Source organism: Phascolarctos cinereus, unplaced genomic scaffold (genome assembly GCF_003287225.1).
Source record: "Phascolarctos cinereus isolate Bilbo 61053 unplaced genomic scaffold, phaCin_HiC Scaffold_2;HRSCAF=192, whole genome shotgun sequence".
Lineage (NCBI taxonomy): Eukaryota > Metazoa > Chordata > Mammalia > Diprotodontia > Phascolarctidae > Phascolarctos > Phascolarctos cinereus.
This window is the reverse complement of record NW_027555625.1, coordinates 374,340,335-374,364,278: the sequence shown is the minus strand read 5'-3', so window position 1 is coordinate 374,364,278 and position 23,944 is coordinate 374,340,335. Positions and strand designations below refer to the sequence as shown.

Here is a 23,944-nt window from a genome sequence, read left to right as displayed (position 1 = left end):
GAAGCTCGTGTGTAACTATGTTCGCGTGGCCCCCGCTCTACTGCCCATAGGGGCAGGTACTGGGGGACCCTGGAATGCCCCTGGGGAAGTAGAAGTGGGGGTAGGGATGGTGGAAACAAACCCGATTTGTGTTATCTCAGCCTCCCCACTACAGCCTAATCTTCCACCCATAACCCTTAGAGGATCCTCTAGGGCTGCACTGTACCTTCCTCGTTTTACCCCTCAGTTACTGCCCCACCCGCACGGCCCAGTGCGGCCACTAAGTCTGGCCACTGTGTCTTCTGGGGAGTGCAGCTTGTGGATGGGTAGAGGTTTGGGGAGGACATTCCTATGTCATCGAAAACCTGGTGGCACCCATAGGAGGGAGCTCCAGGGTCTTGGGGCAGAAATCATTGGTTGGAAAACCAAGAAAGGTCCCAAGGGAAATGGCGCTATACGTTGGTAGCACACTTCCTCCTCCATCTTCATTTCTACATCCCTTGGGGTGACAGGTGCTGGACCCCGGTAAGAGTCACGGGGCGGGGGAGGTGGGGGTGGAGAACCTGGTGGCAAAGGATAAAATCCCGGAGGCGGTGGGTCTGGGACCCAGTTTGTCCGGAGTCCAGGAATCTAGTTCTCGGGGGATCGGGAGTCTCAGAGTGGAGGTGGGAATTGGTTGGGGCTTTTGGGGGTGCGAGTGTCGGGGTTTTTGGGGTGTTTGGGGTCCCCTCTGGGCGCATAGCTAGTCCTGGAGCTCCACCCCCCCACTCCACCCCACCCCCCGTGCGGGGGGGGGAGAAGGAGTGAGACGGGCAGGCCAGGAGGGAGGGAGGGAACGAGAGAAGGAGGGAAGGAAGGAGGGAGGGGGCGGGCCGGGCTGCGAGCTCCGCTCCGTTCGCTCCGCCGCCGCCGTTGCCGCCTCACACACTCCAGGAGCCGAAGCTCGGCGCGGACACGGAGCAGCCCGCGGCTGGTGCGCCTGGAGCCCGAGCCCAGTCCGCCGGAGTCGGAGCCCGAGCCCGAGCCCCGCCTGGAGCCGGCTCATGGACAGCGGAGCCGGGAGCCGGCGCTGCCTCAAGGCGGGTAAGGAGCGGCATAGCTCGAGCCTCGGCGGCGTAGGCTGCGGGGACCGAGCGGAGACCGGACCCGAGCGGCCGGAGCGGCTATGGCCGGCGCTGCCCGGTGGGGGAGGGGAGTGGGTGAAGGATGGAATGGGGAGAGGATGGGTGAGGGTACGGAGCTAGTCGGATCTGGGGGATCGTGTCCCTGTTTCTGTCGCTGCCCCTGTCCAACCAAGATGTTCGGGTCCCCTGAGGCGGGTGCCCCCCGCTTCCCAAGGGACAAGGAACGCGATTTGGTGGCGGGGGCCGCTCCCACCCTGTTCAGGCCCGCAGGAAGGGAGGTGCCCGGAGCGGGGGGCATTGGTGGGCGGGGGAGGGGGCTCCCCGGGAGCACCCTTGCTACCCACCCTCCTCCACCCTTAGTGTACCACAGTCTTGGAGTGTGTGTGTGTGTGTGTGTGTGTGTGTGTGTGTGCGTGAGTGTGCGTGTGTTAGAGGGTGGGGGTGTGTGGGTGGGGGCGAATCCGCTTTGCATCCTTCCCTCTGGCCCGGCTGCCTGGACCAGTTCCCGCCTCGAGTCCCGGCTCTGGGAGTGGGCAGGGGAATGGATGCAGAGCCTAGAAGCTGCGTCAAGGGGAAGGGTGGTTAAAGAGCTTGGGGGCAGGGGATGGAGAAGAGAGGCTCGGGGGTTGGGATGCGGTAAACGCATGATTTTTTTTGCGGGGTACGCACACTGCCGGCTTTTGGGCGGTGGGAGGGAGGTGGTTCTCTGAGGAAAGATCTACCGAGTGAAGCTCCCCCTCCACACACACCACCTCTGTAGCCCTCCCCCCTCAATAACACTTGTTGTGCCTCCGGTTCCCTGGAGCGCTTCTCAGTCCCCCTTCATCCTCCCAGATATCGAGATACAGAGATAGACCCCACATACATCATGACCTGATGCAAAGGCACCAGCGTAAAAACATCTTCAGAAATACACGAAGATATATCAGGGTGAGCACACACCCCAGCACTCCATCTCACATACACCCTAACACACAGTGCTTCTCGCTCACACGCCCTACAGGCACACACACTAACACAGTGTTCACTTACACCTACCGATCAGCACACACCCCAAGACATTGTCTCTGTCTTCCACATGCAGACTCTTTTTTCCCCTGGTGACTAAATTCAGATAAGGGAAGGCTATTTTGGCCAGCCCATTGGGGACCCTGTTCCCCTGATTTATCCTGTAGTCTTTCCTACTTGAATCACGACATTGTTATAAATGACAGGCTTGCCAGAGCCCTTGCTGCTGCTACTCCTCAGCTCTCCGCTCAAGATTGAGACTGTTGTTTCTTCCATGCACCCTCTCCTCTGCACCCAGGGCTCTTCTCTATGGTTCAGGTTTCCCAACCTCTGTTCCTGTTTTCCACCCTGCCTCTCTAGTAGTCGTCTCTGTTTACAATTTGAGTTCATCAGTGAGTAATTCTGATTATGGTATGGAAGGAGATGGAATAAATGAATAAATCAGAAAGCATTTATTGATTACCAATTATGTGATAAGCACTGTGCTCCAACCCGGGGATATAAATACAAAAATTAAGGCAATCCTTGCTGTGGAGGAACTTACATTCATTTAATGGAGAAAAGCCACACATAAAGGAGAATGGCCTGGAAGGGGTATTTGGTTTGAAAGTTACCTGAAGAGTGAGTGGAGCCATGGAGGAGTAGATTGATAATACTAGTTTAAGGAGACATAGCTACCATGGGTATCATAGCTATCATTTGCCCCTTCCTCTAAATGTTCAGCAGAGTCCCTAGGCCATGCTCATCAAGCTGGAGTTGGGGCTGAAGCCTTAAGAGTGGCCTTCTCTGGGAATCTTGGGTACCTGGCACCTTGTTCTGGAAGGTGGCCCCAAGTGGCTACATTACCCCGTCTCTGCCAGGGAATGGGTAAAGTAAAAACCCACTCACAGTTCTGTCACTGCATTAGCCCAAACACACCTGTGGCACCAGGGCACACCTGGATTTATGAACTGGGCTTTAAAAAGCCTGTGGTGTCTCATAAAAGTCACGAACAGGCCAGTAGAAGAAGACTCCAGAGCTCAAAGGATCGGTAATGCATCTTCATATGACTATCGTTTTGAGGGATGCACATTTGGGCTCACACAGAGACAGGCAAAGTGATACTGGGTAATACATGGAACACACATTGCTCTCCTGGCTCACTTTTTTCCTGTTTTCCCAGACTGTCCTTTGCTTGACCTCCATTTTCACCCTATTCCCCTTTGGAATATGAGAAAGGGAAGGCCTTTTCCTCCTTGCATATCACGTAGGGATTTACCCTCCCCCAGCGAGAAGGTGAAGGTTGGAGACTTCTAACAGCCTCAGAATGGGGCTGGGCTAGGCCTAGAAAGGGAGGGGAATTGAGGCCTAGAGGCAAATTTCTCCCCTCCCCCACTTCCGGCTAGTTTTCTCCTTTCCTCCCCCTACCCTCCATTCCTTGGGATAAATTACCAATGAATGACACACCCACCCCCATACACCTCTTGAGCTACTACTTTTGTGATTCCTGACCCTTCCCTCCAACTACATCACCCCTACATTCCTTAGTTTTTGAGCTCCCTTTAGGTCTGCTTAGATGAAATCCTAGGTTAAAAGCTGCACTCTTGGTTGGAGGTGGGGAGGCAGTTTCAGGGAGCTTCTGGGGATCCCAGGAAGGTAGTGTTCATATTGGGGGGTTACATTGGTATTCTCACCATAAACTAGTCAGATAATTCTATAGTCTTGGGTTCCCCAGCTAAGCCATAATCCCTTTATTGTTTACGTCTTCTCCTGAGGCTCTCAGGAGGAGACATCGCCCCAGTCACTTAGGTTCCAGACAGAGAGCCCTTGATACATTAGAAGCTCTACCCTCGTCCCCTGTTCCCCTATTCCTTTCCTTTCCTCTCCCTTATGCCCCCCACCTTTTCTAGAACTCATCTCCCCTGAGTTTGAAACTGCCTTGTTGCATAGGAGAAAGGCAGAACTATCATTAATAGGACATATGGCAGTCATACAGAATCCCCTGTTCCACTGACTCTTGGGGAATGCTAGATGTATGTTGTGGAAAGGCCTAGTTTGTCCATTCAGCATAAGGGAGAGTTTCCAATACTAAGATACCTGGCCAGCACAGAGAGGCATGTTGTAAAGAGGAATAGTTTCAGTGGGTCCTAAGTGGGTCCTGGAATAGAATTTCCAGGAAAAGGGAGGCTAGCATTGTAGGATTTTGGAAGGAATGCTAGGAGTGCTAGGAGGTGATTGGTGGGGTGGTGTTTTGTGGGCTCTAAGACAGAAGCCCAGACCATTGTACACTGGGAACCCTGGTGTATGTCTGAAGTTCCTGGTACACTGAGACTAAGACTGGGACTTGGGTGTGTGTCCACAGGAGGGAGGATTGGCTTTACTGGAAATGCAAGTTAGATTGAGCTTGAGAGTTGGAAATAAAGGATTGTGAAAAATAATAGATCCCCTGGAGAGAGGGGGTGGCTGTAAAGGGGCCAGAGTGTGTGTGGTTCGTGGAGAACGGCTCCTGGCTCCTGGCTCCTGACTCCTGGGACCCTGGAACATGGGGCCAGATCTAGTATCCGTGGCAGGGAATCGGGTAGTTGTCCTTTTGAAACAAAAGTTAAAGCTAAGGGACAAGGGGCGAGGGGGAAAGAAGTAAGGACTGGTCTCACAACTTTCTTCCTCTGAGAGGCCTTCAGAAAATCACCCAGTGACTTGGTCATCCTCATTTCATGATCACTTCTTTTTTTTTTGGTCTCCTGTTTGCCCTCCTGCTTTCAATTTGTACTTTATCATTTTGTCCTTGTTGATACATTGTTCTGTAATTTGTCTTAAATTGCTTTGGGTGTATCTTTATCATCCTCAGACTATAAACTCTTCAAGGAAAAGGAATCTCTGTCTCTCCTCCTCCTCCTCCTCCTCTTCCCTCCCTTCCCCCTTTTCTCCCCTCTCTTTGATAGACTCTTCATTTTATTGTTATTTTTAAACCACCTTCATCCTTCTGACTTGGTGGGAATGAGGTGTGCTGGAGGCCTGAAGGCAGCTCCTTTTCCCCATTGGAATTCCCTCTCCTTTTCTCCCCCAGTCCCAGAATTAAGCAGATTTTCCCTTTCTATCCCTTGAACAGCCAAGAGCATTCTTCTTCCCCACCTTGGGCTTCAGGTTCCACAGTGATTAAGACTTTTCCTTTCAATAACCTGGCCCCCAACTCTTCCTCCTTCCCTACTACCCTAGTATGTCCAGACTTCTGTCTCCAAGGCTGATGAGGAGTCCCTTGGGTGGATGGGAGGAGCAGGGCTCTTGCTTTGAATCTGGGTGGGGAATGAAGGAGGAGAGGGAAGAAAATTTCCTAACAACTTAAAAAGCTTCTGACTGGGGTAGATAAAGTCCAATATCTTCCTAGGACAAAGTCCCGGGTGGGGGGGGTATCAGAGAACTAGCTAGCTACTGGTTTTTATAGCTCCGCCCATGCTAATGAAACCAATCTCTGTGCCTGTGGGTCTGTCTGTCTTAGTGTGATTCCTTTCCAGTCCTGTTGGAGTTGAGTTAGGGTTCTCATAAGTCTTTTTCCTCCTCCCTCCCGATCCTCCCAGAGTAAATCAGCATCGTTCTCTTTTCTGGGATTATCTCCTCCCAGGTTTCAGGGAAGCAGAGGGCATATGAACCAGAGGCTCAGAGCTTCTAAATTCTCCCCTAAGGATTCACTGTTTCAACCCATGTCCTCACCACTTTCCAGAGTTCTCTTTCTTTGTCACCAGGCTCTTCCTTCATGTTTCACCCCTTTATTTTTCAATATAACCTTTATCTTCTGTGGCCTCACTGACTTTGACCCTCTTTCCTAGAATCCCTCTGTCTCCTGCCCTCATTCTTGCACCCATTCCCCACACAGATCTGTTTTGCTCTGATTCTCTCATAGAATACTAGGCTACTCTGGGCTGGCGTGTAGGGTTTTATAGCCTGACATATCAGTGCTTCTCCCCCCAGGAACTTTAGGTTGTAGACTCATCTCCCATCTTGGTATGGGAACCCAACTGAATTGCAGCAGGCCCAAAGGGCTAAGGAGATTTCTGACCCTAAAACCAGGAAGATGTTTGGGACCTGGGGAGGTAAGGGGAAAGGGAGGGGGTGGAGGTTGCTATTTTTGGTCAGTATGAAATTCTTAGAACTATTTCTCCCATTTCTTATCCAGGAGACCTGGCCTGTATTTCTTATGCTGTTTCCACAATTCACGGGTATAACACTAAGATGATACACATATATTCTCACTCAAAGCGTGCCTCATGCTATTCCCTAGTTGTGCAATAAATTGTCGGCCAGGCCCTCAGATAAGGTGCCCAAAATGGGGATAGATTGTAAACTAGGTGTTTTTCCCTTGCCCTTGCCTAATCCTAAGAGTTATGAGTCCTGGGTGACAGTCCTCTGGTATGTGTATGTGGTTATGGGTGTCAGTAATGGAGGTATGTCCCTTTGTTCTCAAATTAGTTAAGAGCAAGTTTTTATTTATTTAGATTACAAGAAAGGTGGAGGATATAGTCCCTGGAATTAACTGTCTAGGTAGGGAGATAACACTTACGAATGAAAGGCTAAGTAATAATAACCCAAATAATAATGAGAGAGTTGTTAGTTGATTCATTGCTTAATAGATGGTACAAATAAGTGCTATGAGTTCAGAGGAAGGAGGGGATTAGTGTGGGCTGGAGTAATGAGGGAGGCTTCTTGGAGGAAGAACTGCTAGATTTTTCCATGTGGGGAGAAGCAAGGAGGTAGGTCACCTGTATTAGGTGCTGAACATATGCTGGAAGATATGAGTATAGGGGATATGGTTAATATGCTAATCTGGTTGCATCTGAGGGTTCTTCTAAGATAGGAGTTCTTAACCTGGGCCCTATGAAATTTTTAAAAAATATTTTGATAGCTTCCAACGTAATCAGTTTCCTTTGTAATCCTATGTGTTTTTATTTTATGCATTTTAAATACATTATTCTGAAGAACCCATAGACCTTACCAGACTGCCAAAGTGGTCCATGATACACACAAAAAGGTTAGGAAACTCTATCCTAGGAGAATAGGAATAGATAAGATTGGAAATCATGGGACCATAAAATTTATAATTGGAAGGGACTTTAGAAATTATGTGGCCCAGGGGGCAGCTAGGTGGTGCAGTGGATAGAGCACCAGCCCTAGAGTCAGGAGGACCTGAGTTCAAATATGGCCTCATACACATAATACTTCCTAGCTGTGTGACTGTGGGCAAGTCACTTAACCCCAATTGCCTCACTAAAAAAAAAAATTATGTAGCCCAGTCCCCCATTTATATAGGAAGAGTTGAATGAAGCGATTTAAGGTCCACACTCCTTTAGATTGGAGGTGGATCCTAATTGTCAGGTCGAAGAGTTAGAACTTTAATGAAGTAGATGAAATCTAGTGTATCATTTTGCTTAATTAGGGGAGGGGGAAGGGCCTGGGTCAGACTGCAAAGGCATTGATACATTGGTGTAGACCCTACTGAAGATTCAAGAGATAGAACAATGGGAGACTGGGACAAGTGTGGATTTGGTTGAAGGGCCTTGGATATCAGGCTGAATAGCTTGTATTGGGATTGAGCAGGGTTCCTGGACCTCAGTCTCTTTCTTTCCCTCTGTTTTCCTTCCTTCCCTCCCTCCCTCCTTTCCTTTCTTCCTTCCTTCCCCCTCTCTCTTTTTTTTCTTTCTTTCTCTCTCCTTTTTTTTTTTTGAAGTAGGATAGGGTGGACATGAAAGGAGAGTAGTCACATTGTGTGGAACAGAAGCTGAGCAGTGTAAGTACAGGTCAGTTGAAGGGGGTGCAGGTGTTAAGTAGAATAAGGAGGGAGTAGGTATTTGAAGCTGATAGAAAGGGACCTGCTGTCTTTCCAGAAGGGAGCTGGGAAGGACTGAATATACATGGGGTGGTGGTGAGGTCAGAGAAGCAGGGAAGAGTGTGTGTGTGTGTGTGTGTGTGTGTGTGTGTGTGTGTGTGTGTGGCAATTCGGGAAGGGCAGGCAGCCCTCACCTAGTCCAACCTGCTTGAGTCCTTGGTCAGGATTCTCGCCAGGTAACTAAGGACAGGCCAGGGCAGCTCCCCATTGTTTTGTGCCCACTCCTAGCGCTGACCCCAATTTTGCCCTCTGCTCTCTCCAGACCATATGACCCCTGTCTTAGCCAGTCACAAGCTTGGCATGTACTATTTCTATTTCCCATCACTAGGTTGGTGTTTCCCTTTACCCCAGATGTTACCTGCACCTTTGCTAAATTCATATTCATTTACTAGGCTAGAGGCCAGTGTGGATGGTATAGTAAAGGCTGCAGAATAGGGTTTTTTAACCTTTTTTGTGTCATGGACCCCATTAACAATCTGGTGAAGTTTATGGACCCTTCTCAGAATAATATGTTTAAATACAGAAAATAAGATACATAGGGTTACAAAGGAAACCAATTACACTGAAATATAATAATCAAAATATAAAAAAAAAATAACCAAATTTACAGATCCCAGGTTAAGAACATCTACTATAGAGGGAACTAAAAGACCCTCCCTCTCCCCAAGTCTCTAACCTTTAAGGGCTGCCCAAAAAAGTGACATGAAGATTCTTTCCCTTGAGTGCCCCAGAATTAGAAGTAGGTTTGTAGAGTCTAGGGGTTTATTTGGGGGGTCCAGACACACCAGAATGGAGGAGCTTTTGGACAGAGGCTCCAGGCACTGTCTTCCTTCTCTATCTCAGTATCGAAGTAATTACAGTGAGTAACTGAGTGGAGGTGCCAGTGAGAGGGAGGTGCAAAGTTGGAGACAGGGAAGAAAGGAAACTGAACTAGGGAGCTCCTGTCAGTTGGCTCAGGGCGTTTCTCCCATGGGAACTTCTGTTCTAGGGCCTCTTACCTATATTTCCAGCTGCCTTCTCCTTCTGCTACTAAGCCACCTGCAAGTTGGAGTCTGGCTTTTAAGCTGGGGCTTCTTGCCTAAGGCTGGGCCAGGCCCAGGATTCAGGGCTTGGTTCTTCCAAGAAAGGGTTGCTTGTAGCTAACAGTCTGCCTTTGTATCTTTCCTCTGTCCTAGCCCTCCCGACCCCGCTGCCTGCCAGGATGGGGCCCCCAAGGTCTAGCCTTGGCTCCTGGTGGAGGCTGTTGTTGCCTCCCATGCTGCTGGCCCTACTGCTCGCACCCTCCCCAGGAGCTGCCACAAGGGTGGTGTACAAGGTGCAGGAGGAACAGCCACCCAACACACTCATTGGCAGTCTGGCTGCCGACTATGGCTTCCCTGATGTGGGACACCTGTATAAGCTGGAAGTGGGTGCCCCGTACCTTCGAGTAGATGGCAAGACAGGCGACATCTTCACTACAGAGACCTCCATTGACCGAGAGGGACTTCGTGAGTGCCAAAACCAGCTGCCTGGGGAGCCCTGCATCCTGGAATTTGAGGTGTCAATCACGGACCTGGTTCAGAATGGCAGCCCCCGACTCTTAGAGGGCCAGATTGAAGTGCAAGACATCAATGACAACACGCCCAACTTTGCTTCCCCGGTCATCACACTGATGATTCCAGAAAACACTAACATAGGCTCCCTCTTTCCCATCCCTTTGGCCTCTGACCGCGATGCTGGCCCTAACGGTGTTGCCTCCTATGAGCTACAGGCAGGGCCTGAGGCCCAGGAGCTCTTTGGGCTTCAAGTAGCTGAGGACCAAGAGGAGAAGCAGCCACAGCTCATTGTCATGGGTCACCTGGACCGAGAGCGCTGGGATTCTTATGACCTGACCATCAAGGTACAAGATGGGGGAAGCCCACCCCGGGCCAGCAGTGCCCTGCTCCGGGTCACCGTTCTGGATACCAATGACAATGCGCCCAAGTTTGAGAGGCCCTCTTATGAGGCAGAACTGTCTGAGAACAGCCCTGTGGGTCACTCTGTCATCCAGGTGAGACCACAAGTCAGGTGAGATTTCCACATACCCATTCTGATGACTCCCATCACATGAGGCTACTCAATGCAGGATGGTAGCCTTTGCTTCCTGACCCCTCAGTCCACTCTGTCCTCTTGGGTGGTTTCCCCAACTAGCTTTTCCCAGATTGGGAGCCCATGGCTTGGGAGGCTAGATAGCTGGCTCAGGGAGGGACATGCTCGTTCATTGACTAAAGAAAAGCTACTCTTAGCAAAACCATGGGAACAGCCCCAGGGGCCAATTGGGCTTTGGGGGCCATTGTCTGGGACCAAGGGAGCCATCTTTCCAGACAGGTGGGTGTATCTCCTGCTGTCATCTTGGACTCTGGCCTCATGCCAGCCTTTACTCCTCTCTAATTCTCCATGAGCCATACCTTTGAAGTCAGGGTGCAGGGGAAAAATTCAGCCCTGTGGTCATTCTTCCTTGGACACCGTTATCTGCCCTAAGATGTATCTCCTCATGAGATCTGAAGTGGAAAGGGGTTACCCCCACTAGACTCTTAGGATCTTAGAGTGGTCGAGGACCTTATAAAGAAACTTGGAGAGAGGAATAGGGATAAAAGAGAGACAGGGACAGAAAGAGTCAGAAATGGGAGAGAAATAACAGTCAGAAAATACAGTAATAGAGACAGAAACTGAAGAGAGACAGAGATAAGGCTTGAGAGATAGGGAAGAGACAGAAGGAATGGGAGACAGAAATGGGAAAGAAACAGGAAGAGAGGCAGGTATAGTGGAGAAAAAGAGATGAGAAAAAGAGAAAAATATAGAGACCAAGAAGGCAGAAAGGAAGAGACACGGGTAGGTACAGTACAGAGAAACAGGGGTGGGAGAATTATTGAGACAGACAGAAACCAAGAAAGATACACAGATGGAGATAGGGCAAAGCAAAGACTGTGAGAAAGCCAGATAGAAACTGAGATTGCCAGAGATAGAAAGACAGTGAAAAGCAGAATTAGACAAAGATGTACAGCCATATGATAGGAAGGGACTTGCAGAAGGGACAAGAAAGAGAAGGGAAGTAGAAGACTGAGAAGCTTTCAGTATTTTAGAATGTGGGGGGGATACTGAGGCTAGGGAAATAAAAAGCCTCAACCAATCCCCTAGGCCCCAGAATCTGGAAAAAGAACTGAAGAGAGAAATGTCTAATATGGTTAGCTCCTTGGGCAGAGCCAGGTTGGTCTCAGAGAACACTCTCCAGGCCTATGACCCTGCCAAGCCTGAAGGCCCCCACCCCCCAATCTCTTACCTTATCTTTAAACTTATGTAGGACCTGAGAGATGGGGAAGTGACAGATAAAGATAGAAGAGAGAAATGGGAGAAAAGAAAGGAAGAATGCAGTTATGGAAGGGAAACAGCTGAGAAAGTCAAGATAGGAAGCAGAAAAGAAGAGATGAGGATAGGTAAATACAGAGAAACAGGAATAAGGGAATTTTAGAGACAGACAGAAACCAAAAAAGATACACAGATGGAGACAGGGTAAAGGCAAAGATAAAGCCAGATGAGAAACTGAGAGACAGATGCCAGAGATAGGTAGATAGGGAAAAACAGAGTTAGCTTAGAGACATACAGTCATATGAGAGGAAGTGATTCGCCGAGGAAGAGGGAAGAAATGGGGAACTAGAGAGAAGGGTGAGAACCTCTTGGGGTTTCAAGGTTTGGTGTTATGGTGGGGCTAAGGAAATAGAAAGTCTTCTTGGCCAAACCTCTAGATACATGCATCTGGAAAAGGAGCCCAAGAAAGAAATATCTAGCATAGCCAACTCCTTGGGAAAGCCAGTTTGGCCCCAGAGAATCCTACCCCAGCCTAGAACTCTACCAGGCTCCCCACCCCATAGATCTTCTTCCATCTACTCCTGTCCCTCGAAGCTTCCTTTGCCTCAGCCCCTGACTGGGTGGTGCTCAGCTCTGTGGCCATCATGCCCGCCTAGTGCCCTGATGCCACCCATATTTGGGTTGAGTGGGGCCTGGTTCGCGTCGGTGTTGGCGTGGGAGGGCGTGCCCACGATGCAGGGACAGACAGCCCATTGTTTGGTGTTGGGAGCCTAGCCTGTCAGGCAGGAGCTGCCAGCCGGCTTCATGGCCCTCTGCCAGCCCCTCCTCCCTCCTGACTGAGGGAGCCCCCAGTGGCAGCCCAGGCCGAGGCTCAGCTTCCTCACGTTGCCGTGCTCCTTGGCAGCTGCCACAACCGGTTCCCCCGGTTTGACAGAGCAGTATTGGCCGGGCCTCTGGCACTGACTACTTCCCACTGACCCACATCCCCACCTGATTGCTTTAGAAAGAGACCCCTTGCCTAGGGCCTACACATGTATGCACGCACAATAAGGACCTCATCTCCCATCCCACCTGCCCCCGCTGACAGTCCTACTATTTAGGCCCTTTTTTCGGTCCAGAGTGGATATGGGAGTCAGGGTATCCCCTAATAATAATAATACATCCTTATATTTACATTTTATATTTTGGTTTTTAATGTACTTTCACCTGTAATTTCATATTTAATCCTCCCAAGAGCCCTGTGAATTTGGCAGGTATAGGTAGTACTATCTTATTTCACATATGGGGAAACTGAGGCTCAAAGGTTGAATGATTTGCCTAAGGTTACAGTGCTAGTTTTTCACAGAGCTGAGACTAGGACATTTATCCCCAGGGTTCAGCTTTCTTCTTCACTGCATATTCCTTAAACCACCATGCATCTCCTCTCCTCCCTCCTCCATTCCTGGCCTCCATCCCCATATTGGAGAGGGTGGGGTAGAGCTCTCCCAGGTCCTAAATCCTGCTTCACCAATGTTTTCTCACTCCACTGCCCCCCATCCCCACAGGTAAAGGCTAACGATTCTGACCAGGGTGTGAATGCGGAAATAGACTATACATTCCACCAGGCTCCTGAAGTTGTGCGGCGGCTGCTTCGGCTGGACCGAGCCACAGGATTGATCACAGTTCAGGGCCCCATAGACCGTGAGGATGTGAGTGTCCTTCGCTTCTTTGTGTTGGCCAAAGATCGAGGGGCTAACCCCAAAAGTGCCCGTGCTCAAGTGGTGGTTACGGTGAAGGACATGAATGACAATGCACCCTCCATTGAGATCAGGGGCATCGGGCTAGTCACTCACCAGGACGGCATGGCTAACATATCGGAAGACGTGGCAGAGGAGACGGCGGTGGCCCTGGTGCAGGTGTCGGATCGTGATGAGGGAGAGAACGCAGTAGTCATGTGTGTGGTGGCGGGGGATGTCCCATTCCAGCTGCGCCAGGCCAGTGAGACAGGAAGCGACAGCAAGAAGAAGTACTTCCTTCAGACCACCACACCGCTTGACTATGAAAAGGTTAAGGACTATACTATCCAGATTGTGGCTGTGGACTCTGGCAACCCCCCACTTTCCAGCACCAACTCCCTCAAGGTGCAGGTGATTGATGTGAATGACAATGCCCCTGTTTTTACCCAGAGCCTCACTGAGGTTGCCTTCCCTGAGAATAATAAGCCCGGAGACCTAGTCACTGAAGTCAGTGCCAGTGATGCTGATTCTGGCTCCAATGCCCAGCTGGTCTACTCCTTGGAGCCTGAGCCAGCTGCCAAGGGCCTCTTCACTATCTCACCTGAGACTGGTGAGATCTGGGTGAAGACATCACTTGATCGAGAACAAAGGGATAGCTATGAGCTGAAGGTGGTGGCAGCTGACCAGGGCAACCCCAGCCTTCAGGGCACAGCCACAGTCCTCATCAATGTGCTGGATTGTAATGACAATGACCCCAAGTTCATGTTGAGTGGCTACAACTTCTCTGTGATGGAGAACATGCCAGCCCTAAGCCCTGTAGGCATGGTGACCGTCATTGATGGGGACAAGGGTGAAAATGCCCGTGTGCAGCTCACAGTCGAGCAAGACAATGGTGACTTTGTCATCCAGAATGGCACTGGTACCATCCTCTCCAGTCTGAGCTTTGATAGAGAGCAGCAAAGCACATATACTTTCCAACTAAAAGCTGTGGATGGGGGTATACCACCCCGCTCAGCCTATGTTGGAGTCACCATCAATGTGCTAGATGAAAATGACAATGCACCCTTTGTCACTGCCCCCTCCAATACCTCCCACAGGCTGCTGACTCCTCAGACCCGGCCTGGTGAGACAGTTAGCCAGGTCACAGCTGAGGACATTGACTCAGGCATCAATGCTGAGCTGGCCTACATCATTGCCGGTGGCAACCCCTACGGGCTGTTCCAGATTGGGCAACAGTCTGGTGCCATCACTCTGGAGAAAGAAATTGAACGGCGTCACCACGGGCTCCACCGACTGGTGGTGAAGGTCAGTGACCGTGGCAAGCCTTCTCGCCATGGCACTGCACTGGTCCACCTATATGTCAATGATACTCTAGCCAACCGCACCTTGTTGGAGAACCTGCTTGGCCATAGCTTGGACACACCGCTGGACATTGACATAGCTGGTGACCCAGAGTATGAGCGTTCCAAGCAACGTGGCAACATCCTGTTTGGTGTGGTGGCTGGTGTGGTGGCCGTGGCCTTGCTCATTGCCTTGGCTGTGCTCGTGCGTTATTGTCGCCAGCGAGAGGCCAAGAGTGGCTATCAAGCTGGCAAGAAGGAGACCAAGGATCTGTATGCTCCCAAGCCAGGTGGCAAAGGCACCAAAGGTCCCAAGAGCAAGGGCAGAAAGAGCAAATCGCCCAAGCCTGTGAAGCCTGTGGAGGATGAGGATGATACTGGACTGCAGAAATCCCTCAAATTCAACCTGATGAGTGATGCCCCTGGAGATAGTCCCCGAATCCACCTGCCTCTCAACTACCCACCAGGCAGCCCGGATTTGGGACGTCACTATCGTTCCAACTCACCACTGCCCTCCATCCAACTGCAGCCACAGTCTCCTTCGGCCTCCAAGAAGCACCAGGTGGTGCAAGATCTGCCTCCTGCCAACACATTCGTGGGCACTGGGGATACCACGTCCACGGGCTCGGAGCAGTACTCGGACTACAGCTATCGCACCAACCCCCCCAAATACCCCAGCAAGCAGGTAGGCCAGTCGCTGAGGCTCAGCACCCCTCAACCCCCTCCCCACCCCTACCGAGGAGCCATTTGGACTGAAGTGTGGGAGTGAGAGTGGACTACTCTGATGTATCAGCAGTTACCTCCCAACGAGCGCGCGCACACACACACACACACACACGCACACACACACCCTAATAATATAGGGCTCCCATTCTTGGGGAGGGGCAAGCCATGGATGGGAGGGAAGGGGGTTGACACTGGAGTCTGTGTTCTCATCATTTTGGGACAGGGAATTAGGGGCAGCCTCAAGGCTTCCCTGCTTGACATAGGTGTGGGTACTTCACAGGTGCCCAAACAGTGAGGTTTCTGAATCAAGCAAGGCCAGTGGTTTCCTGAGGATGGGAGTGGGGCGGGGGAGGGGGAGGGAGCAAAACCTGTTTTGTTCCTGGCCCATGTTCTGCCTCTACCTCTACTCCAAGGAAGAGGCTGTGCCCAGTCTTAGCTGTTACTGCCTATGGGGGATGGCACTACTCCAGATATAGGGAGTGTGAGGGCACAGGGTGGACGGGGAGAGGGGATAGGGATGAGGGGAGGCACAAAGCTTTTCCTGAATTCAGGATCTCTAACCGAGGCCAGGGTCATGGGCGGGTGGGTGACAAGACCTGGCTTAGTTTAGGTTCGGAGTGGGAGGTGGGAGGGTCTTTGTTACAGTGGATTTACTTCACACACACCTACCAACTCCATTTGTGCCTTTTATGTGTGCTGTATGTTAACTTGTTCCTCTTCCCAGGGCCATGTCCAACCAGCCCAGGGGCTTCTCATGGGCTGGGCCCCAGCATTCCTATATCCATCACTGAAAATAAAGTTTTCTATTTTTGGAGTTTTTGTTTCTTATTTTCACCTGGAACTGAGAGAAGGAGTGAGAGAGACTGGAAGCAGCCCCTTGGTCCCCCCTACTTCCTTCCTATCCCATATCCCATCATTTCCCATTCCCCCCTTCCCACATCATGCCACCCTAGCCTCTGTCTTCCCCACCTAGACCCTACACCAGAGTCCTTTATTGTACCCCACTTCCCTCTTAGGCCCCAATTCCTGTAGACTTGGGAGACTAAGCCCCTCTCCCAAGAAATGATGCCCACTTTACCCCCCCTCCCAATAGAACTCCCTGTCCCCTAACTTGTCTGAGTTCATCCAAGCTCTCTGTGGAATAGGGCTGTCCTTAACCTTCCTCGCCTAGAAAGGGGGATCATCCTCCTGAGATTCCAAGTTCCAGGCCTAGCTCCCCTCACAGTCCTGACCAAAGTCTTGAATTCTTTGATCCCTTACACTTCCTGGTTTGATCCTCCCCCACCCGCATCCCACCTCAATCTGAGAAGATCCAGGCCCCAGATGAAGTGCCCAGTGCAGCTACCCCAGGTGAGGGCTTTGACATTGGTTGGTTTAATGCTTGGGAGCCTCCTGGACTCCAAGGTGGGCAGAAGATCCTTGGAGGAATCCCCTGCTAGCTTGGCTGCTTTTCTTTATGTCCCTTGATGATCTTGCTCTTTCCCCTTCCCTTACCCCATCACCAACCCCAGAAAGCATTCAGATTACCTGTTGTTTCCCCACCCCCACTGGGGCTGCATGGAGGCTGGGTATGAGGGAAAAGTAATGGAGGAGATGGGATGGAGATGGACACAAGAAGTGTGCACATAGGGATTGCTCCCAGAGGCTCCAGCCTTGTTCACCAGAATGTGTGGTGGGAAGGCTCTGCCCTCAGGTGGGCGTTAAGGAGTTCTCCCAACTCTGCCTCCTCCCTGCAGCCTTTTTCCTTATTCCTTCCAGCTCTTCACTCTAGCTTCCCAGCACTGCTCACGCTCACTCTCTCTCCATCTCTCACTTCTTGCCCCCTTGGGTATGCCTTCACTTGCTCAAGATGTGTGCGGGGAGGGGGTGGGAAATGCTTTACCCAAGGCTTGGGTGAGGGACCCCAGGTCCTAGGGGAGGCTACAAGGTGAGAGAAGGCCTCATCTCCATGGAGACGGGGAGGCTAGAGTCACTCCCAGGAGCCATAGACCAGCAGCTCCAGCCTCAGTTCTGCCCACAAACTACTCTGATTCTCCAATATCCTCTAAACATTCAGATCCATTCTCCAGGTTTGCAGATGAGTAAGGCAGAAGGGCGTTTCAGCTGTTAGAGGGCTTATTTCCATTCTACTTAGTGTAAAACCTGGCAGGAATTCCACAGCTGCTCCTGCTGGCCCTCTTCCCTGCTCTCCACTTTCTTTTCCCTTTTATTCTTCCCTCTCTTCTTCCTCTCCCCACTTCATCTTTTCCCCTTCATTCCATCCCCTCCTCTCTTCTCTCCTCTTCTTTCCCTTTCTCCTTTTCCTGAGGTTCTCCTCAGGTAGCTGTAATTCATGCTATCATCTTGTTCCTCCATTCCCTCCCCTAAAACCTAAATCTTCTCTGAAACATCAGACTCATCTCAACGTCCAGTACCCAGCATTGTCATAAAAACACATTTACTGAATACCTACTGTGTGCCCCAAAAAAGGCCCTATCCTGTTTTTCTAGGGGGTAAGGGCAGGGGGCTGTATATAAGATGAGCTTAGGCAATTTGTAGTCTAGTTGGGGAGACAAGTCTCAGAAGGCACGTCTGGGTAAGTGCCACATGAATACTGCAGCTAATGATTGCTACTGGAATTGAAAGGAAGTACGAAGGGTCGGGGAGATCATGAAAGACTTCCCTGAGGAGTTGAGGCTTGAGCTGGTCCTTTAAGGAAGGATAGGATTTCAATATGTGGGAGGGCTTGGGTAAGGCCATTCTCAGCAAGAGGAATGGGATGAATAGAAAGGATGGGGTGGGGAGTGGGAATATGTTATGATGTGTTAAGAGGAGGCTAAATATGCCCAACCTGGCTGCAGTAGAGTTGGCATAGGAGAGTGATGGGAGACATGCCAAAAGGCCTTGAATGATGAGATAGCATGATTAGAATTGAAGCTAGCTGTAGGACATGAAGAGGCATGAATGGATTTTTAAAAGGGGAAGTGACATCAGAACCATGCTTTAGGAAGATGAATCTTCCTGCCTTATGTTAAATGGATTAGAAACAGGAAGAGTCAACTGTAATGATCTAAGACCAAGATGGCAAAGACATGAACTTGGGGTAGTGGTTGTGAGGAAGAATGGAATGGATTCAAGGGAATCTACAGGGAAAAAATGATCAGTACCTATATGACTGGGTCTGAAAAGTAAGGGAAGAGAGACAAATCAGACCAAGGTTCTGAGCCTGTGTGACTGAGAATATTGGTGATTGATGAACAGGAACTTAAGAGAAAGCTGGTTTGAGGGGCAGAAATGATGTTATGGTTATAATTGAATATGAAATCATAGTAGTTCATCTCCATTATGACATTGTAGAATTTAGAGCTTGAAGTCCTTAACATAGCCTTCTCATTTTGAGAATGAAAGAATTTAGGTCCAGGTGACACACATTGTAAATAGAAAAGGGCAAGATTTGAGCCTGTCTCCTTTGTCTCCATTTTCAATGATGAAGTAGGTGATATCTGATAGGTAGTTGGAGAGAGATTGATCTCAGGAGTATTGATGCAAATTTGGGAGTCATCTAAATAGAAGAGATAATTGAAGCTATAAGAATGAATGAGACTCTCAAAGTGCAGAACAGAATGAGCAGAGGGTCTATGCCTGAACTGAACCTTAGAGAGTGCCCACATTTAGATCCTTAAGCCCTGCTACCATTCTGATTCCAATTCACTCTCAATACCCAGATCTGTCTTCTGTACCCTTCAGTCTGAAATGCCCAGAATCCATGACTCATTCCTTCCCCTGATATCAAGACCTATGTACCTAGGGAATCTTGGGTGGGTATTACATTACTAATAATGGAGTAATTTTAGGTTGGACTTCCTGTCTGTCCCCTGTTTCCTATCCAGTAAACCACTTCAAATTCACCTCTTTATTTTAAAGATCCATTGACATTTATATTTCAATTCCTTTGAATGAAAACTGGGATTTTGAGGAAGACAGAAGGGGAGAGAGACCTGAGTTCAGAGGATAAGTCTATTCCTAGGCTACTTTTCCTTGGTCTGTCTTGTCTATCTTGCTTTCTCTGGCTCAGAGTGTTTCTGTTGGGGAATTATAGGGTGATGACAGTGAAAGAATAACTTAAAGCTAAGAAAGAGGGAAATGAGGGTGAAGACTTCTTAGCATCCTGGCTCCTTGTGCCCTTAAGCCCCCTATCCCTGTGCCCTTCCCTGGCTCTCTTGATTTTTCCTAATGCCTCTTCAGCTCCTCAGTCCTAGTTGGCGGCATTCCCAGCGAGTGCTTGGATGGCTCATGGGTGGTGCTAAATGCACAAAGTACCAAACTCTTAGGCTTCTTGGTTAATCATTAACCCCCAGGGCTTCTTGGCTCTGAACAACTCCCCACACTGCCCAACCTTTGCCCCCAGCCCCATCTGTAAGCTTGGCTTCCTCTCAGGCCTTCATTCCTCCAGCTCAATACCTAGGGTGCACCATTTTCTCTTCCCGGTGGCTTCCTGCTAGGACTCCAACCCACTCCCCATTGCTGTAGGGATAAATGAAATTCTCATTCCCCTGAACTTTTGGAGCCATTTTCTTAGTGGCAGGTGGGGTCGCAGTTGGGAGTGTGATACCTTTTAGCTTGACCCTCCTACCATAGGAATTGCAGTATTGCCATTGGGTCCAGAAAGTCAGCCACTGCACTAGGAGTAAGGATGCCTGAGTCCTTACTCTTACTTAGATTGCCATCCTCTTCCTTCCTATCACCTTCTCTTGCCCACTTCCTTTCCTTTCTAAGGTCTAGGTTAGAGGGTCAGTAAAGGGGATAGGAGGGTAAGAGGATAAGAGAGGCTCAGTTGGGAGTGTAACCCTTGGGTGAGCTTCCAGATCACAGACATGGGTGAGAGGTTCAGAATGCAGGATGGGAAGAGGAACATGAGAAGGGAAAGGTAGTGGGGACTTTGCTGGGATTGGTGGCTTTGCTGGGGCCTGGACTTTGGGGAACTGGGCTTTGCTGGCATCCAAAGAGGCTGGGCAAAGGATGAGGGAGCATGGCCATTGCGGGGCTCTGTGCAGCTTTTGGGCAAGACCAACTGTAACCCTAAATCTTTTCACAGTTACCTCACCGCCGTGTCACCTTTTCGGCGACTAGCCAGGCCCAGGAGCTGCAGGACCCATCCCAGCATAGTTACTATGACAGTGGGCTAGAGGAGTCAGAAACACCATCTAGCAAATCATCCTCTGGCCCCCGGCTTGGGCCCCTGGCACTGCCTGAGGACCACTATGAACGAACCACCCCTGATGGCAGCATAGGAGAGATGGAGCATCCTGAGAATGGTGAGGATACCTAAAGAACTGTGTGTGTGTGTGTGTGTGTTCCCAAAAGAGGGGTGAGGTGAGTGGAGAGGAATTTCCTAATACCTGTGAGCTGAGGACTTTTCTTCCCCATTTTGCTTGTAGGGTGGTAGTGAGGGCTTTCTGTGATGTCTGCTTTGAGACTGGTGAAGTTCTCCATCAGAAGTTCCCTAATAAAAATGTTTTGCATGATTTCACATGTATAATTGCTATCATATTGCTTGCTTTCTCAATGGGTGGGGGAGGGAAGGAGAGAATTTGGAACTCAAAATTTAATAAGAAAAGCATGTTTTAAATAAATAAAAAAAATGATTTGAAAAGGAAAAAAACGTTCCCTAATAGTGAGGCTAGGGAAATCCTAAAACTGATGAGAATACATGAGGAAACTGAGGTTAGTGAAGGTACTTCAGAATGACAAAGAATCCAATTATAGATTTAGAGTGAAAGGGACTTTTAGAGATGTAGATCATCTAAGATTTTCCCCAGGGATGGGGAACCTTGGGCCTTGAGGCCACATGTAGCCCTCTAGGTCCTCAAGTGAGGCCCTTTGACTGAATCCAAACTTAGGTGGCCTCAAGGCCACAGGTTCCCCCACCCTGGCTGTTGATTATAAGGGACTTGGGATCTAGAACTTGAGAGGTTCTCTAGTTTAGAACCAGTTTTGGTTCTCTTGACCACCAGTCTCCTGGGTCTTTACCTTTCAAACTTCAGGTCTCACCCCCTACAAAGTTTTATATCTCCCAGCCCCCTCCCCCCCAATAGCCCCTTGGATCAAAGCTCTAAGCACTCTCCATCTGCCCCATCCCACATTCTTCCCTGTCCTCATTACTAAGTCTCACTCTTTTCATCCTTCCGTACTCCCAATCCATTCTCTCTCTCTTTCTCTCTCTCTCTCTGTTTCCCTCTCTGTCTCTGTCTCTGTCTCTGTCTCTGTCTTTGTCTCTATCTGTCTGTCTCTCTCACACACACACACACACGTACACACACACACACACACACACACACACACACACACACACACACACCCCAGTTCTCATGAGCCATCTCATCCTTTTTGTGCTCAAGCAGAGCCAACTGGCCAGAGCAGGCCATGAGGCAGAGCCAGTAGGTATGTGGGGGCAGCTCTGGGGTCCACACTGCTCACCCCAGCCCCTCAGGGTCAGGCTCTATTCTTCCCTAACACCAGCTCAGTTTTGTCCCTAGGACCAGCCTTTGTCACATCTGTGATCTTTGATCTTCCTGGGTCCTTGACCTTCCCTCCCCAGTCTTCCCTTGTGCTTCAGGGCCCTAGTACTTCAAGAGGTGACTAATGAGCACTGTACAGCAGGCACCTCTCTGGGCAAGAGGCCAAGCCAGAGTAGGGTGGTGCCAGAGGAGCTCCTTTCCTGGGCATTGGCCACCTTTCCAGCCATGTTCCTGAGGCCAACCCATAAGAGAGCTGGGGTGGGGTTCACTGCTTGCTGCCATCCCCAGGTGAGGGCAGATAGGGGGCAGCTGCTTCAGGAACTTCTCACCCACTGCCAGCCATTTCCGTGGAGACCTGCTGCCGAGCAACCACATTGGCTACTGGTGATGTCAGGCGGCCAACTCCTGTTCCCTGGGGTGTTTGGGGTGGGGAGCCAGGGCAGGGGTGGTGGTACAAGGGAGCGAGAGTGAGAGACAGAGAGAAAGTGTGTGTGTGTGTGTGTGTGTGTGTGTGTGCACACCTTAAATTGACTGAGTTGCATCCCTAGCCAGCCTTATGATAGGTAAACTCACTGTAGAGGGTGGGATTAAGGAGAGCCTGACTCTACGTGCATACACAAATACATGTGTAACTGAGTACTCTGGATGGGTAAGAGGTGTGTGTGTGTGTGTGTGTGTGTGTGTGTGTGTGTGTCTGTCTGTCTGTCTGTCTGTCTGTCTGTCCCCTTCCTCCTAATAGGATTCTATTCTCTCCCCTCAGACCTTCGGCCCTTGCCTGATGTCGCCATGACGGGCACGTGCACACGGGAGTGCAGCGAGTTTGGCCACTCGGACACATGCTGGATGCCTGGCCAGTCCTCCCCAAGCCGACGGTCCAAGAGCAGCGCCCTCAAACTCTCCACCTTCGTGCCTTACCAGGACCGAGGCGGGCAGGAGCCCACAGGCGCCGGCAGCCCTAGCCCCCCGGAAGAACGAAACACCAAAATGGCCCCCGTCCGCCTGCTGCCCTCGTACAGTGCCTTCTCCAACAGCAGCCATGATTCCTGCAAGGACTCTACCTTGGAGGAGATCCCTCTCACCCAGACCTCGGACTTCCCGCCGGCGGCCACACCCTCTGCCCAGACGGCCAAGCGAGAAATCTACCTGTGAGCCCCAAGTGAGCCCCAACCCACCTCCAGCCCCAGCTGGCTGGCCTTCCCCTTGCCTGCCAAGGGGGTACCCAGGTCTCCCTTTCCCCACCAGTTGGTCCCTTTGGGTGAGCCAGTCCCAGGGTCCCTAACTTCCTATATGTCATCTCTCTTCCCTCCCTGGCCCCTGGGAGTAGACTCCAGTCATCCCCATACAGGTCCAGTCCCCTGCCCTGGGAGCCACACTGTCCCACATGGGGACCAGGTCTTGGATTCTCCATGTTCAGCACCTCTCCTGTCCAGCCCCCTCAGCCTGCTCACCTTGGGGAGCAGAAGCCACCGCAGAGCTGGAGTCCTGGGTGGGTCCCCTTCCAATGACCACATTCCCTCCCCCCAACTTCCAGGGGACTACCCCATCCTTCCAGGGGGGAGGGAAGGGAGGCCAAGGGCCACACACCCCTAACTAATCCATGATCTCTTTGGTGGCTAGAGGGGTGGGGAAAGGTCAGGGCATCACCCTCAGAGCTCTGATATCAGGGTGGGAGGGTACCCCTCTATAGAGATTTCCACAAGGGGGACACTTTTGGGGGGTAGGGTCTGGGAAGTGGGGGGGCCTCAAAGGGCTTTAGTTACCAAAGGTGGGGGTGGGGGTGGGGGTGGGCAATGGAAAAGGTGGGAGGGCTCCCTCACTCAAGCAGCCCTGAGGCTGCCTGCCTGCCCCACTCCTTCCTCCCAGCCCCATCCCCCACTCCCGCCCCTGCTGGTCATGCAGCATCTGTACATATGGACCTTGGACCTTGGAATGATGTTCCCATTTCTGCCTGATTTGCAACTTTTCTTGTTGTTGTTGTCTTTGGTCTAGGGACCCTCTGGGGGTGGGGGGCCTGCCTGTTGCCCCCCCCCCCCAGCTGCAGTGCCCCTCCTCACCCTGGCCCTATTGTTCCATGTTGTAAATACTCCTGGGGCCATGGGGGATGAGGGCGGAGCTGGGAAGGGAGGGGAAAGGGGAGGGGGGAGGGGACACTGGCCTATCAGCAGAGCTGGGCTTTTATTTAATTTTTTTTAATACAAATCTCTATTTTTTTGGAACTGTTGCGCTGTGCCCTGGAAGGGGGGTGGGGTGGGCGGAGGCAGCTGAGGTTGCTCCCCCCTGCTTCCAGATAGGTGTCACTTGAAGGGTCCCCTGGCTGGGGGGGGGTGGGAACAGCTGGAAGGTGAGAGGTGGAGGGGGTATGCCTCTAACCTGG

The 23,944-nt window shown here is 50.8% G+C and overlaps 1 protein-coding gene across 3 annotated transcripts; it reads left to right on the top strand.

Moving 5' to 3' along the window:
• The first annotated feature begins 850 nt into the window (after window positions 1-850).
• Window positions 851-23,288, top strand: PCDH1 (protocadherin 1). 3 transcript variants are annotated; one of them, XM_021005065.2, is made up of 6 exons: window positions 851-1,062; window positions 9,144-9,997; window positions 12,837-15,032; window positions 20,148-20,367; window positions 22,331-22,726; window positions 22,916-23,005. In XM_021005065.2, exons 1-5 carry the CDS (start codon window positions 1,023-1,025, stop codon window positions 22,717-22,719), a joined length of 3,699 nt encoding a protein of 1,232 aa, XP_020860724.1. In that variant the 5' UTR covers window positions 851-1,022; the 3' UTR covers window positions 22,720-22,726; window positions 22,916-23,005. The 3 variants fall into 3 exon arrangements, with proteins under 3 accessions (XP_020860724.1, XP_020860723.1, XP_020860721.1); XM_021005062.2 differs by having other exon boundaries at window positions 870-1,062; window positions 22,331-22,715; window positions 22,916-23,288; XM_021005064.2 differs by having other exon boundaries at window positions 22,331-23,009.
• Window positions 23,289-23,944: the final 656 nt, after the last annotated feature.

What these genes read in the sequence shown, in the direction of transcription:
- PCDH1 (XM_021005062.2), top strand. Translation starts at nt 1,023, where the DNA reads ATGGACAGCGGAGCCGGGAGCCGGCGCTGCCTCAAGGCGG. An exon ending in CCGGCGCTGCCTCAAGGCGG is followed by an intron (nt 1,063 to 9,143) that starts GTAAGGAGCGGC and finishes CCTCTGTCCTAG; the next exon opens with CCCTCCCGACCCCGCTGCCT. An exon ending in GATGGAGCATCCTGAGAATG is followed by an intron (nt 20,368 to 22,330) that starts GTGAGGATACCT and finishes CTCTCCCCTCAG; the next exon opens with ACCTTCGGCCCTTGCCTGAT.